This window comes from Phyllobates terribilis, unplaced genomic scaffold, assembly GCF_046119375.1.
Source record: "Phyllobates terribilis strain yellow unplaced genomic scaffold, ASM4611937v1 Scaffold_9__5_contigs__length_417890890, whole genome shotgun sequence".
Taxonomy (NCBI): Eukaryota; Metazoa; Chordata; class Amphibia; order Anura; family Dendrobatidae; genus Phyllobates; species Phyllobates terribilis.
Genome location: NW_027362769.1, coordinates 50,992,968 through 51,009,934, shown reverse-complemented (window position 1 = coordinate 51,009,934; position 16,967 = coordinate 50,992,968). Strand labels below are relative to the sequence as shown.

The window sequence follows — 16,967 nt, the reverse complement described above, 5'->3', positions numbered from 1 at the left end:
CCTACCTAGGCGTACAGTCCGGTGCCTACCTAGGCGCACAGTCCGGTGCCTACCTAGGCGCACAGTCCGGTGCCTACCTAGGCGCACAGTCCGGTGCCTACCTAGGCGCACAGTCCGGTGCCTACCTAGGCATACTGTCCGGTGCCTATCTATGAGTGCAGTCCGGTGCCTACCTAGGCGCACAGTCCGGTGCCTACCTAGGCGCACAGTCCGGTGCCTACCTAGGCGCACAGTCCGGTGCCTACCTAGGCGCACAGTCCGGTGCCTACCTAGGCGCACAGTCCGGTGCCTACCTAGGCGCACAGTCCGGTGCCTACCTAGGCGCACAGTCCGGTGCCTACCTAGGCGTACAGTCCGGTGCCTACCTAGGCATACTGTCCGGTGCCTATCTATGAGTGCAGTCCGGTGCCTACCTATGAGTGCAGTTCAGTGTCTACCTAGGCATACAGTCCGGTGCCTACCTAGGCATACAGTCCGGTGCCAACCTAGGCATACAGTCCGGTGCCAACCTAGGCATACAGTCTGGTGCCAACCTATGAGTGCAGTCCAGTGTCTTCCTATGCGTGCAGTCTGGTGCCTACCTATGAGTACAGTCCGGTGCCAACCTATGAGTGCAGTCCGGTGCCTACCTATGAGTGCAGTCCAGTGTCTTCCTATGCATACAGTCCGGTGCCTACCTATGAGTACAGTCCGGTGCCTACCTAGGCATACAGTCCGGTGCCTACCTAGGCGTACAGTCCGTTGCCTGCCTATGAGTACAGTCCGGTGCCAACCTAGGAGTACAGTCCGGTGCCAACCTATGCGTACAGTCCGGAGCCAACCTATGAGTGCAGTCCGGTGCCTACCTATGAGTGCAGTCCAGTGTCTTCCTATGCGTACAGTCCGGTGCCTACCTATGAGTACAGTCCGGTGCCAACCTATGCGTACAGTCCAGTGCCTACCTAGGCATACAGTCCGGTGCCTACCTAGGCGTACAGTCCAGTGCCTACCTAGGCGTACCGTCCGGTGCCTGCCTATGAGTACAGTCCGGTGCCAACCTAGGAGTACAGTCCGGTGCCAACCTATGCGTACAGTCCGGTGCCTACCTAAGAGTACAGTCCGGTGCCTACCTAAGAGTACAGTCTGGAGCCAACCTATGCGTGCAGTACGGTGCCAACCTATGAGTACAGTACGGTGCCTACCTATGAGTACAGTACGGTGCCTACCTATGAGTACAGTCCGGTGCCAACCTATGCGTGCAGTCCAGTGCCAACCTATGCGTGCAGTCCAGTGCCAACCTATGTGTGCAGTCCAGTGCCAACCTATGTGTGCAGTCCGGTGCCTAGCTATGAGTGCAGTCATGTGCCAACCTATGAGTACTGTGGGAAGCCTACCTACCTATTGGAATATTTATGGTTGGCACTCTGGATAGTAAATCCTGTGCTCAATGGTAAGTAATTTATCCAGAATGAAACCACAGTATTTGTGATGTCATATCTTGAACAGAGAGAAATGACACCAAGTACTTGAAGCAACGTTTCAGTCCTCCCGGAGCTTGCACACAAGGAATAGCAATTGCTCCTCCTTTAGCTTTCTATACCTCGTGACCAAGGTCCAGGAAGACCTGTATAATTTATGTTTGTGAAAGATATCTCACATGAACTGTCTACTAATACACGTGGAAATAAAACTGTGTTTGTCTCACAAGTGGGGTGATTTAATATCAAACATACACACATGAGTACAGTCAGGAGCCTGCGGATTTGATTTTTACAGCATCTCAAATAGATATGCAATCATATATAGCTACGGGACATTTACAGTAGATTTAGTTATTACATAGCTTCTCATCAACACATTTACGTCCACTGCCCAGTAAACCCAGCATTTAGTTTGTCCGACAATCATAGACGAGTCCCCTACGGCAACTACTACAGCACTTCACACATCCAACATTCATGACCCAAATATGGCTCCACATATCTGGATGGTCCACGGGTCTCCTCACTCAAACTCAACAGCCTCATTAATGAGTTCAGGAAACCCATGGCCAGTCCAGACATTGCACCCCATACTCAGATCTGAAATGTTGGGCTCGTGAATCGAACCATAGGATGAGGATAAACAGGACAGAAACACTGGATATAAAACCTTCACTCACCACATACTCGAATACAAAAGTCAGGGTTTCCCTGGTTTGAATGATATCATGCAGAAGAACAATGTTAGCGTGTTTCAGGCCTTTCAGGAGAGATGCTGAAGAGAAACACAAATTTAAGCAGCTTATGAAAAAGTTTGTTAATATAAAATGGAAATGTTGTCCTAAAAATAACCATGTGTAAATCAAGTTTTATTTTCGGATGATTTTTCTTATCATTTTCCATATCAATATCTATATTAAAGGGGTTGTCCAGGAACAGGAATTGATGAGCTATCAATATTAGAGGTCAACCATATTAGTTTGGTGGGTGTCCGACCCCTAGCACACCCACCTATCAGCTGTTATTTCCTCCGGATGTAAACGCTTTGAACAGTGCTGCCGAGTGCAGCTGCATCCAAAGTGTGACTCGTGCAAAGAACAGTTGACAGGCGATACGGATGACATCTCCTATGGACAGCTCATCAATACCTGTGCCCAGATAACCCCCTTTAAAAATAATCCTGAAGCTTTGCAGTTTCTCATAACAGCTTAAGGGGATGTTCAGATGCTGCTTTTTTTCTGCACCAAAAACCAGAAGAGTTGTAGGAAAAATGCTGTGTACAATATGCACATTTTTGCTGGCTTTTTCAGCAATTCACTTGTGTTTTTTCCCTTCATTTAAATGGTTAAAAAATGCTGAAAGAATTGACATGTTCTAGATTTCAAAGAATGCCCAGCAGCTCAAACAGCGCAAGGGAAAGAAAACAAATGTGTGCATGACATTTTTGAAATCTCATTCACTTTGCGGGTAACGTGAAATGCAGGATTTCTGCCGAAAGGAACACCACTAAAAAAACAAAAAAAAACCAAAGGCTGCAAAAATGCAATAAGTGACCCAGGGCCGGCATCAGCACCTGGCGCAACCCGGCAGGTGCCGAGTCCCTGAGCCAGCAGGGGGCCCCACTCATGGTCGGGGACACTGGCACGCTATGGGGCCAGTGAGTCGGGGGAGCCCAGTGCCAGCACCCGCGAGTGGGCCCCACCCCCACTTTCTCAGGGCCCCGGCACTTGGAATACTTACCTCTCCCCGTTCGCCGCAGCTCCAGCTTCTTCCGCGTCTTCTGACTTGTGAAGTCTCAGGGCAGAGGGTGCGATGATGTCACTACAGCACGCCCTCTGCTATGAGTGACACAGGGCAGAGAGCGGGAAGACGGCAATGCTGAGGAGTCCGGAGCTGCACCCAGCGAGGAACGAGGAGAGGTGAGTATTTGATTTTTTTTACCTGTATGGAGCATTATATGGGGCCCATCATGTATGGAGCATTATATGGGGCCCATCATGTATGGAGCATTATATGGGACCCATCATGTATGGAGCATTATATAGGGCCCATCATGTATGGAGCATTATATGGGGCCCATCCACGTATGGAGCATTATTTGTGGCCTATTATGTATGGAGCATTATTTGGGGCCTATTATGTATGGATCATTATTTGGGGCCTATTATGTGTGGAGCATTATATGGGGCCCATTATGTATGGAGCATTATATGGGGCCCATTATGTATGGAGCATTATTAATGGGCCCATTATGTATGGAGCATTATTAATGGGCCCATTATGTCGGGAGCATTATATGGGGCCCATCATGTAGGGAGCATTATATTGGGCCCATCATGTAGGGAGAATTATATTGGGCCCATCAAGTAGGGAGAATTATATTGGACCCATCATATATGAAGCATTATATGGGCCCATCCACGTATGGAGCATTATTTGTGGTCTATTATGTATGGAGCATTATTCTGTAGGGAGCAATATATGGGGCCTCTTCTGTATGGAGCATTATATGGCGTCCATTATTCTGTATGGCGCATTATATGGGGCCCATTATTCTGTATGGAGCATTATATGGGGGCCCATTATTCTGTATGGATCATTATATGGGGCCCATTATACTGTATGGAGGACTATGTGGGGCCCATTATTCTGTATGGATCATTATATGGGGTCCATTATTCTGTATGGAGGACTATGTGGTGCCCATATTACTGTATAGAGGACTATGTGATGCCCATAATACTGTATGAGGACTATGTGGGGCCCATTATATTGTATGGAGGACTATGTGGGGCCCATAATTCTGTATGGAGGACTATGTGGTGCCCATAATTCTGTATGGAGGACTATGTGGTGCCCATAGTTCTATATGGAGGACTATGTGGGGCCCATAATTCTGTATGGAGGACTATGTGGTGCCCATAATTCTGTATGGAGGACTATGTGGGGCCCATAATTCTGTATGGAGGACTATGTGGTGCCCATAATACTGTATGAGGAATATGTGGTGCCCATAATTCTATATGGAGGACTATGTGGTGCCCAGAATTCTGTATGGAGGACTATGTGGTGCCCATAATTCTGTATGGAGGACTATGTGGTGCCCATAATACTGTATGGAGGACTATACTGTCCGGTCTGCACTGTGCGCTGCGATGATTCACCAGTTTCTGAGCTATTGTAGAATTTACAATAGATATCACTCATGTATTGTAAGAAGTAGGTGAAATCTTTGGCATTGTACTATATCTGTATTTCTTATCTGCGCGTCATGAATCGTGGTACGTGTTAAAGGGACCAACTCAGACTCTTTCGCCCGGGGCCCACGTAACCCGGAGCCGGCCCGGAAGTGACCATACCCTAAACTTCTTGTCCTGTATACATTATGTTGTAGCATGTATCAGCACCAGCAGGATTACAATGGCACGTAATCTAAGTATCCCAGGAGTCACCTTTCACAATAGGTGATGGTCATAGCATGCCCTTTTCCCCTGCACAACGACCTCTGCACAGATCACACAGCGTGCCCAGAGCATAGAGAATAAAAACAGGTCAGGAAAAAAAGACTATGGATCAGTAAGGCGATGTTCCCACGAGTTTTTGGTGAGTTTTTAACTGTATTTTCGCTGAGTAAAAAACGCAACATCTTACAGTTCCAGCAAAGTGGATGGAATTTATATAACTCTCCTGTCCACTGTGCTTTTCTTTCACTCAGTGTAAACTGACCTACGGTGCATGTTCCAAATCTGCAGAATGTCAATTTATGTTGCGTGTACACTGAGTTTTATGTGCAAAATTTCCCCATAGACTTGTGCGGAAATGCATTAAACACGCATGCAATCTGCACATGACTGGATCAATAAAGTTTTGTCAAAACCAAATACCAGGCAGTATAAAAAACAAAGCAGCTTATTTAAAACATGACACACCAACAAGAGACACAGCGTCACAAATGTGATAAAAAGACATGTAAAAAATATAGGTATAAATCCTGCCGAAAATCTGCAACATCAAAAACTCACCAAATACTCATTGTGGGAACTTAGCCTAAAAGAATACACGCTACATTCCCTTTCATACTGCACTGTATGGCTGTAATCACATAATACACTCTGCCCATGCTTTGCTTCTGTTTTTTTTCTGTTTTAGAAAATATAATTGTCATGGTGGAGAGAAGGATTCGGTTTTGTATTAGGAAGCATTATAGAAATCAGAGTCATTTGAATCGTAATGTGTAGAAAGTGCAGGTGTGAGGAATTGTGAATTACCTTCTCGGATAGCAGTAAAGGGGACGCCTTCCTCAGCTTTCATGCTGATGACTTTCAAAGCAACAAGCTGTCCATTAATCCTGGGGAAAAAAATCAGAAAGATCTGCTGTAATTGCATATAAATCGATTCCGCTAAATAAACAAGAATAATTGATTTCTATTAGTCATATAGTTACAGTACTACTTTCTGCCACCAGATGGCAGTATTGCAATGTGCTAATAACCCCCTTGCACAGCATATGGCGGTTCAGCTGCTGTGGTGCTGCAGAGCTGGGTCTGGGGAATCACAACAGCTGCAGACAGGCTCCAGGCTCCTCACCTCCATGCTGCATCATATGTAATGCTCATTAATCTAGTGTAGATGGGGAAATCCGTGTCCAGTCAATGCTATACTATCTAGAATGTTATCATTCAACAAAGCACATTAAATCTCCATGTTCTGTCAAGCACAAGTGTACGATATACGTTACAATACTGGATAAAACATATTGCACAATTTTAGATTCATCTTCAATGTTACATTTTTTTAACCTGTGGTGAAAATGAGATTCCCAGAGCCTATGCCCTACCAGATCAGGACACTATTATTATTTAAAGTTGGTATCAATGGTCGTAGTCCATTCATGTAATCCTATTGTATCCAGCTGGGGGGATTTTGCTTTCATACAGGGGAGAAGGCAGATCAAGATGTTACCTGGGTGTCATACCCAACAATAGCCGGACCACCACAGTCACAGAGATGCTTGCATGGTGGAAACTAATCAGCGGCAGACATATCATTGGTGCATGAGCCCAAGAGGTACTAAGGGGTCATTTTCCCTTTCCAAGGCAGGTAGAATTGTGTATTATGATGAGCTATTGGGCTGTAAAGGGCCCATATATTATTCTTGCACTGTGGCACTTTTCTGTTCGTGGAACCAATTTAAAGCAGGCCCGTCATCAGATTTCACATTATAAGCTGCATATATTATTAAATAGATCTATTAGACCCAATGAAGCGGGTGCACTTATACTGAAAAGCCAGAATGGCTGTATCATCCTTTGTGAAAGTTTTCCTGCCTTACATTAAAATGAGCTGCAAATGAGCATTTTAAAATCAGGTGACAATACATATTAAAAGGATTATACAGTCATTCTTAGGCCACGGCCCCACTATCAGTATTTGGTCAGTATTTGGTCAGTATTGTTTCTCAGGAGTGGGAGCCAAAACCAGGTGGGGAACAATCAGAGAAAAGGTATAATAGAAACAAGTCACCAATTCTGCATTTATCACCCACTCCTGGTTTTGACTCCCACTCCTGAGAAAAAATACTGACCGAACACTGATAGTGGGGCCGTGGCCTTACATGGATTGTGATATCTGCTGACAGATCCTCTTAAATAAAACTTCTAAGGTATGAGAAATCCAAAGAAAACAATGACGGCTCGCTCACACTTGCGAATAAATCGGACGAGTGGAATTCGATAAAAAAACGGATTGCACTCAGCCCAATGTTATTCTATAGGGCAGCTCACATCTGTGATTATTTTCTCATGCCAATTCTGCATGCGAAAATAATCGCAGCATGCTGCGGATGGCTGCGAGATTCGGATCGCACGCACCCATACAAGTCTATGGGTGCGTGTCAAACTTTGTACTGCACTCAGATGTCACTTGAGTGCAGTGCGATTTCCGCAGAAGCCAGCAATAGAGGAGATGGAGAAATTACTTTCTCCATCTCTTCCGCAGGTGTGCTGTGATTCTCTCATGTGAGAGGATCGGAGCACAGAGCACTAACACTCGGCTCACACTCGCAGCAGAGCTGGAGTGGAGGGTCATTAGCATATCACATCCCATGCTCTCGCATCGGATGCTATACACTTGTATGACTTCAGCCTTAGGTTACTATTACACAGACTTCCCGTAAGGGAAAATCTGCAGGAAAGCTGCAGATTTGCCACACATTTCATTTTGAGTGAAATCCGCAGTAAGGACCCCATAGATTATATTGGTGTGCCTGTGGACGCGTCTCTGGTACGTGTGAAATCTGTCACTGCACGTACTGGAAATACTGACCTGTGAAGAGGGCCTTAAAGCAGTACAAAAGACAAGGATATTTACCTTAGGAAGAGACAGCCAGGGACCCACCCGCTCCCGATGCATGTTTCGCAATGAATGCTTTGTCCAGGGGTTCAAAGAAGTAGCAAAAGCCCGAACATGTGCACAGTAATGTCATTTTTACATTCCTGTTCATTATGTTCTTTTTTTGCAGGCGGATTCCAGGAGGGATCCACCTGGAAAAGACTTCATGTGCACATAACCTAACTACCCTAACAATTAATTTTTATGGAAAATCCACTTTGCTGTTTGAATTCGGAGATTTGTAAGATTTTTATTTTTGTGAAGAGGTTATGGAAAAAAGAAAGTGCATGTCACTTATTTGAAGAGGATCCTGAAGGAAACCTCTCCAATCTAGACACTGTCCAGTCAAAAGGCTGCAAAGGACGCTTCAGGAAAATGTAAAAAAAAAACTCTTTAAGAACGGTACAAAACCAATTTCAGAAATGCTTCAAGAAAAGAAAATCACCCCCAAAAGGTTATGTTCACATAATGTTTTTTCAGGCAGATTTGGAGCGCTTGGAAACCTGCTTGAAAAAGCGCTAAGCGCTCAAGAGAATGAACATATTCCTGTCTACGTAAAAATGACTTGCTGTCTATTTGTTCAGTCTTTTGAGCGTCGATTCAGGTTTCCAAAGACGCTGAGAGGTTAAAAGAAGTGACCTGACCATTCTTCAGGCATCTTCCACTTTGAAGACACTCAGTACTTGCAAAACAAGCCAATAGGGAAACTTAAAAGACGTCCAGTAGACCCAAAGTGGGTTTTTTTGAGGGGGGGAGGTGTTTTGTCAGCGTTTTTATTCAAAAACTACTAGCGGTTTCTAAAATGTTGAATGCTAGTAGAAAAGATGCCTTAGAAATGCTGGACAAAACACCTGAAAACCCTGCCATCCATCAAAAATGTAATAAAGTGCTCAAGAAACTCAAAAAAAAAACTTTAAAAAAAGACACTTTAGGTTTACAAAACGCCAGAGTAAGGAGTTATTCCTGAATCATCTTCTGCTTGAATAGCCAACTTTTTGGTCACCTGGAAAAGATGCAGTGTGCACCAACCCAAAGACTCCCCCAAAAAGGAAAGTTTTATTACGTAATTTCTGCTTGAAAAATATAGTGATATCTGAACCCATCAAAAAACTCTTTGTGAACATAGCCTCTCTTTTCCTGAAGCGTTTCCGGGAGCAATTTTGAGCGCTTTGGAAGAGTTTATTTTTCCTCAAGTCTTTTTTATACCCTTTTTATTTGACAGTTCTTTGTCTAATGTCTAAGGGCTCCCTCACACCTCCGTATTTATCATCCAAGTGCGATCTGACAAAACATCGGATCGCACTCGGACAAATATTATTGTATGGTGCCACGCACATGTCCGATTTTTTTCCTCGACCAAGGCTGTCCAAGGCAAAAAAAAAATTGCAGCATATCTGGGTTTGAACCGATCAAATCATACTCGGTCATGCATGGAAATCATCAGACTGCACTAGGATGACATCTGAGTGCAGTCCGATTTCTGTGCAGTGGCACAATAGAGAAGATGGACACATTTTAAAATAAATATAAAATATTGAGCATCAGAAAACGCCAGAAGAATGGACATGTCACTTCTTTTGACCACTTGGCATTTTTATAAACCTGAAACGAGTAAGACGTTCAAAAGCCTGAACATCTGCAAAGCAAGTTGTTTTTAGAAATGCATATGTTCATTCTTTTGAACATTTTTGGAGGTGGTTTCCGCGGCGGAGTCCGCCTGAAAAAGACGACGTGTGCACATAGCTATAAACAGACAGCAAAGTGGAATTCCCTTAGAATTGAAGAAGAAGAGTTTTCCTTTTCAGCATTTTTTTCAGAAGGATTTTGGAGCATAAAAAACTCTGTGTGAACATATCTGGTGTGAATGTAGTTCATTCAATGATTGTGTAATATCCATCACCATAAGGTTTTCTATATAATAAATGGTTATATATTTTAATAAAATTACTGACAATTGTATGAACATGAACATAATGAAAATAAATATGTGGATTCAATTATTAAAAACTAAACAAAGAAAACCCCTAAAAATGAGAGCAAGGCATATCAAAATCACCAGTTCCTCCTGGTGACCTGCATTCCACATCAAAGACCCCAGGGGCTTACAGAGCAATGAGGTTAGGTACATTTATTAAATCAGTCACAGTGCGGAATCAATATCGCTAGTTCATTTACAGCCGCAGAACAGTGTTGGTATAAATAGCTAATTCATTTCCATGGCTTCAACCGTGAATAGTGCCGCCACGATTTAACACTTGCTTCATTTATCTCAATGTGCTAAAATAATGACATTATAGTGAAATCCTGCCATAAAGGTTCACGTGTTCACAGCCACATCATAAAGAAGAATTCTCTTTAGGGGACCGTCACACCATATTTTTATTCATGCATGAATTCTCTATATGGTGACTTTTCTGTGCTATAGTTCATTTCTAGGAATGTCCTTATGCCCCCTCATTAGTTGTCTTGGTTTTGTTTCTGTAAAAGAATTCACTTCAACCTGCACAGGCTTCCTGAAGAGTTTGTGCATCACACGTTCAGTATTTGGTCAGTATTTTACCTCAGTATTTGTAAGCCAAAACCAGGAGTGGGCGATAAATACAGAAGTGGTGACGTGTTTCTATTATACTTTTCTTCTGATTGTTCCTCTCCTGGTTTCAGCTTATAAAAACTGAGGTAAAATACTGACCAAATACTAATAGTGTGAACATGGCCTTTGGGTAAGTTCACACAACAGATTTCTCCACATTCGAGAAAAACAGACCGATTGGGATCAGAATTTGACTAGACTGGCATCAGTTTTTCTCAGACGTGGAGAGAAAAAAAATGTTTCTCCACCTTCTCCATTCTGTCAGTCCATGAAAATAGGACCAAATTCAGATGTCATCCAAGTTCAGTCTGATTATTTTCAAGGACCCATAGACTTGTATTGCTGAATTGACCCAACACTCGGATCAAATTCGGACATGTCTCTGTTTTTTTCCTCAGACCACTCAGTCCGAGGAAAAAGAAATCGGACATGGGCACAGCCCCATAGAATATCATAGGTGCGAATGCTATCTGTGAAAACCACGGATAGCACTAATACGAGAAAACTGGTTGTGTACACTATCGCTAAGGCCACATTCACACGTTGAGTTTTTGGTGACTTTTTTACCTCAGTATTTGTAAGCCAAAACCAGGAGTGGAACAATCAGAGGAAAAGTATAATAGAAACACGTCACCACTTCTGTATTTATCACCCACTCCTGGTTTTGGCTTACAAATACTGAGGTAAAATACTGACCAAATACTCAATGTGTGAACATGGCCTTTTGACTGGACCTTAGCAGAGTGTATCCTGACAAATACAATTATTAAGGAGAATGGTAATGTCAACTTCTTTATAGATTTGCAGTAAGGATAACAGAGGAATAGAAGTTAAGTTCAAAGTAAGGAGACTTCAGAATTCTTATTTTATGGAAAAGCTGACAGGGTTCTCTGCTCTTTTTTATCTTTAAAATCTGTCCAGCGAGGTAAAACGTAATGAAAACTCGCCATTCCTTTCCTTGCAGTTTCCGTCTCCTTGCTTACTTTTTTGGTGAGGACAGCATATAACTTCTGCAGACAATCACTGGCTTCACCACGGCGGCCAATATCTGGCTACAGTGGTCACGCATCAGTACCACCAGAACAAACAGTACAGAGCCATTTTTGAACATTAGGCAAGTATTTGGTTTTTTTTACCAAGCTGGGCCATGTTTAAGAATAAAAAAAAGGGGCGGAAAATCCTTTTAAGCCTCATCTTTCCGTATTTTTTTTTTTTTAAATCTCTTATCAATATGTTTTTATTCAAATAGTAATAGTTGGGCCCTTTAGTATGGAAAAAAGATCAGAATGATGTAACAGGTACAAGGATACTCTATTTAACTAGAACAGATATAAGTGATGTATGCTGGCTATCAGCTATGCCCCCATATAAGTTGAGAATGAAAAACTGAATGGGATCTTTAACCAACAATGCAAGGCTGTACAGCAGAGATAGCCAACCATCACTCTTCAGCTGTTGAAGAATTACAACTATCAGCATGCCTCATCAGCACAGCAATTGTTCTACAGAAATTTACATTTAAACAGTAGAATAGGGAAAGTGTCACGTACCTGCTTATTCCTTTATATACTGTTGCATAGGAACCTTCGCCGAGTTTTTCAAGATTTAAGTAGGAAGAAGCGTTACCAAATGGCAGGCCTTTCCTCTGCTGTGATGGGAGCATGAAAATAATGTAAAATGTATCATAGAGAATACAACAACATAAATATAGCAATATGTGTACACAGAGTATTCATCTAAATTTGCAGAGATGTTATGCCACTGCGCCATAAAAACAACATAAAAATTGCCAGAAGATGTGCCGCAAGAAAAAGCCTGGATTTTTTTATATATAATACACTCCTCAACATTGAAATTGCAACACCAAGAAGTAAAAGTTGTGAAATTATGGAAATCACAGGATTGATAGAAATATTAATGATATGCAAAATGATGAAAAATTGGAAACAATATTTTCAAAGCATCTCAATTGATTCAATATCAAGCATGAGCACCATGCACAGAAATCTCTGCAATTACACATCTTGGCTGCTGTCAATGAGGTAGTCTAAGGAATGTTCAAGCTAAATGCACTTGGCACACAAATTAACAAGATCCCTTTGCAATTGCCGACTAGTGATGTCATAGATGTAGTCCATTCAAGACAAGTCTGGAGATGTTGCAGAAAATGGTAGCATGCTTATGCCACGAAGGCTGCTCACAGTTGCGTGAGCAACATGGGGTCTGGCATTGTCGTGTTGTAAAACAGCTTCTGAGATACTTTAGAGAAATGGCCGTACCACTGGTTCCACGACCAAATTAATGTAATACCGAACTGTAAGTGTACTTGGAATGAAGACTAGAGATGTCCACTTACCGTACATTATGACTCTCCATGCCATAATCCTGGGGGCAGAACCGGAGTGACGTTCCTTCATGAAAGTCTCTTCATGGCTTTGCCCACATGGTTTCCAGATGGAGAATGGAGGCTGGAATGGAGCAATAGAGGCTGGAATGGAGGTCTATCCTCTTCAGCTACGAGACTCTTTTGTCTTAGAAGCAATGATGGCCAGAGGTTGGTCTGGAGACCACAAGGGCAAGATGATGAAGAAGCCTTAACATGGGAATATCATACTGACCCTACTCCCGGGATTATGTTGTGGGGTGGCTAAACCTCTCTAGTCTTCATTCCAGGTACACTAACAGCTCGGTGTTACATTTGTTGGTAAAACAAAGTGGTCAGATTGGTTACAGCGGGGGACAATTAGGACAGGTGAGTATATGGAATTTTTTTTTATTCTTATTTTTACAGGTGGACACTGCGGGGGCAGACTACTACTCTCATCATGGTCCCCTGCTGGTGCTGATCGCAGTGCCAGCAGGGAACAATGATGAGGGCAGAGTTCAGCACTCGGCGCTTGGGAACAGCGCTAACTGTACACTGATTCCCAGGCGCCGGTACGTGTGCTCCTGATGCGGCAGCCTGCGACACACGTGTGCCACACAAGTACACACGGACACAGATATCTCCGGTACTGGTTTTTCCGGTACTGGAAATATCCGGACGTCTGAAAGAGCCCTTAGTGTGTAAGTGTGGGGATTTCTGGTACTCATACTCAATACTAAATAAAATTGAGATCTTTTGAAACATTTATTTCCATTTTTTCACCATTTACTTATCAGTAACATGTCTATCCATCCAAGGATTTCCATAACCCCACGACTTTTCCTCCTTGGTATTGCAATTTCAATGTTGAAAGGTGTATATTTATATATTCATACTGTATATAGCAGAGTGTATGCTGAGTTTCAGTAATGGTCTCTCCACGCAGGGTCCTGAGATTTTACCCATACAATACTTGTCACAAGGGTTATCAAGTTCTCTGTTTTATATTGCGAACATTTTGAAGGGATTTTCTAAGACTGGTGTCTCATACATCAGTCTAAGACTAAGTTCAAATGAGCAAATGAAACATCGTCCGTTTTACAGCCAAAAAGAAACAGCTCATCATAATGGTTCTGAACATTTTTTTCATTCATGGTCCATGTGTCATCCAATATGGCATGTTTTTTTATATCTTCAAGTTACATACTGTAGGTTGAAAAAAGACCTAGCTCCGTCAAGTTCAACCTTTCTCCACCAATTATACATTTTGTCACTAAATTATCTATAATAAGTAACCCACAATGTTATGTGTACTGAGAAAATCATCCAGCCCTTTTTTAAATGCTATTATAGTGTCTGCCATTACTACCTCTTGTGGTAGAGAATTCCACAGTCTGACTGCTCTAACTGTAAAGAACCCTTTCTTATTTAGCTGCTGGAATCGCCTTTCTTCCACCCGTAAAGAAACCCCCGGAGCACTAAGCAGAGGGGTGCATGACTTTGGAAGGAGTGGGCCTTTAACTCCTGCAGCCATGTTTGTATAGCTGTGTAGACTTTAAAGGAGAGTGATTCAGCTTTAAGAGGAAGGATCAAAGTATTGTCTGTGCCTGGTGTCTTACTGTGAGGAGGGTGGGGCTTACATAGAGGAGGTAACTATCTGTCTGATCTCTCTCTTTTTTTCTCTCACCAGAAGATCTGGAGGAAACATCACCCACCCTTCCACCCTTCCACCCTGCTATAATCATGGGTCCTACAACACTTTATTTAACCACTATTTGTATAATGATGAATACTTTATTGTATTTGTTTAATTAGCCATTGTATATCTTGTACCATGTCCAATTTTATCATGGCTATTAAGAGTTATCGCTAGAATTAACCTTCTAAGCCCAAGGGAAGAGCAATCCTTCAGCCATGGTTCCCTACAGGTTTCCTCCACAGGGGATTTTTCCTCTCCTGGGTGATGTAGGATGACTCTTTGTGAGTCGGAAGCTGGTCAAGCTTAGTCCCCTTAATGTTTTTGCATATATCTACTTTTTAATTTTACCGAAGTGAAATAGGTGTTTCGTTTATTAAATAAAAAGGTCTAAAAGTGTCATATGTGACTTGGAATTTAAAACTCGTCACAGCTTTGCGGTTTAGGAGTCAGGTGGAAGTTGCAGACAAGTTAAGGTGGACTCATTTTAACTAGTAGAGGATGTAAAACCTCATGGTGGTGAACAGTCTCGGCTTTGGTGGCCAGCCTCAAGGATGTCGTAATGGTAACGTCAATCAGGGGCGGCCACGGTGCCCTGAAAGTTTACCAGCTCTGCTTGAATGGCAAGCCAGTCTGTACCGCCCCTTTATGGCTGTCTGTCCTGGTGCTGTATGTCAGACAGCTGGGGCTATCACAGTACTGGTGAATCCCAATGTACTAGCAATTCACCTGACTCCTAATGTGATTGTTTTAATTATGTGACTTAAATAAAGCTGTGCCCATTTTGACAACCAAAATAATCTGTTTTGTGTATTTATTCCAGTGTCTAAGTTTACTGTAGTTATAGTTGTTTTAAGATGGAGTGGGGGTCCATTCCATATCCAAAAGTCATGAGTGCCCCCTGGTCCTTAGTATAGTCTTTGGAAGGAATAAGTCATGTGCCAGTACTTTGTACTAACCACACATCTACTTATACATATAAATAAGCTAAACATGTCCAACCTTTACAACCCCTCATCATATGAGTGGCCTTCCATCCCTTGTAGTAATCTAGTATCTGAATTTGAGCTGACTCTAAAGTAAAATCTTATTAAAAGGCTTAATACAGTTTCCTTTATAATTGTTACTGGAAAAGTCTTGTAAAGCAGGGTAAATTCAACCCAATTTTTTTTATAGTAGGGCTGTGTCTAGTTTAAACTAAAACGACAAATATACATATTATTTTTGTGATTTAACCTATAAATAACAATAGACACAAATGTACATCACAAATAGGAACAAAAATGCTGTGATTAGATGTTATAACTAGTCACACTCACCCATTGAAACCCCTGTCCCAAGTTCTTTCCTTGTAGCGGATCACTGTTGCTTCGAGCCCTGAGTGATCGTATTCTCCGCACTTGGACTGTGTGATACCACTGGGGTGGAAGAGACCGTACGGCACATGGAACGTCACTGAAATCTGTAAGCTAAACAGAAAGTGGCATTACCTTGTACCAAAAATGGAAACAGTAAGATTAGCAAAAATAATTGTGCAAGGCCAAATATTGCTTTATGTTATAATTATTATTATCTATAGCATATTAGTACTTGTATTGTATATTATACAGTGCATGGCATGATAAATAATGGGTGGCACTGACACCCTGCAGCACTGGGGTTTTATGTTAAAAGGGTTGTCCACTACTTATTATTCCTCCCACAATGTATCCCCCCGGGGCCCAGAATTATTGGGGTCATAATAAAAAGTTGTGGCCAACTTCTTTAAGTTTCCATGATGAGCTTTTGGCGAGTATTTGACTTTACATATTCTGCTGATCAAAAAAACACAGCATCTTACAGCTCCAGCAAAGGGGAGGGATTTATATATCTTCATGCCCACTGTGCTTTTTTTTTTACTTAATGTAAGCTGACCTGCAGTGCGTGTTTCAAATTCGCAATATGTTAGTTCTCTTGCGGGTACAATGAGTTTTTTGTGCAGATTTTCCCCATATACTTGCATTAGATGCGAGAAATCCGCAGATAAAAAACGCACATGAGTTTTTAGTGTGTTTCCGTGGAAAATGCATCAAAAACAGATGTAATCCGCACATGACTTTATCAATAAAGTTTTGTCAAAGTCAAATACCAGGAAGTATCAAAAACAAAGCAGCTTTATTTAAAACATGACACACCAACAAGAGACAAAAACTGGAGCGTCAATAATGCCATAAAAACGAATGTTAAAAAAGTCACACAAAAACGTAAGTAACCTAATTTACCTAATAGATGCTGAAATCCTGCAATATCAAAAAACTCACAAAAAAAATCATCATGGGGACGTAGCCTTATGAGTTTAATCCAGGTCAGTACCAGAGCGGCATTGAGTGTTAGGGGATAACTTGCTGATCACACCCAGCAATTCCATGATTAGGGGTCTGAAACCTCAAGAACGGAGCTTTACAACCCGTCCTGAATGGAGTATAA

At 42.3% G+C, this 16,967-nt stretch overlaps 1 protein-coding gene across 2 annotated transcripts in view; it reads right to left on the bottom strand.

Moving 5' to 3' along the window:
• The window catches only part of CDK15 (cyclin dependent kinase 15), a 238,383-nt gene that overhangs the window by 153,591 nt on the left and 67,825 nt on the right, over nucleotides 1-16,967 (bottom strand). For both annotated transcript variants that reach the window (XM_073646449.1, XM_073646450.1), the window contains 4 exons: nucleotides 15,821-15,970; nucleotides 11,991-12,088; nucleotides 5,729-5,808; nucleotides 2,141-2,235 (listed from right to left, as the gene is read on the bottom strand). In XM_073646449.1, coding sequence (XP_073502550.1) covers nucleotides 2,141-2,235; nucleotides 5,729-5,808; nucleotides 11,991-12,088; nucleotides 15,821-15,970 — 423 coding nt within the window. The remainder of the gene's footprint in view (nucleotides 1-2,140; nucleotides 2,236-5,728; nucleotides 5,809-11,990; nucleotides 12,089-15,820; nucleotides 15,971-16,967) is intronic.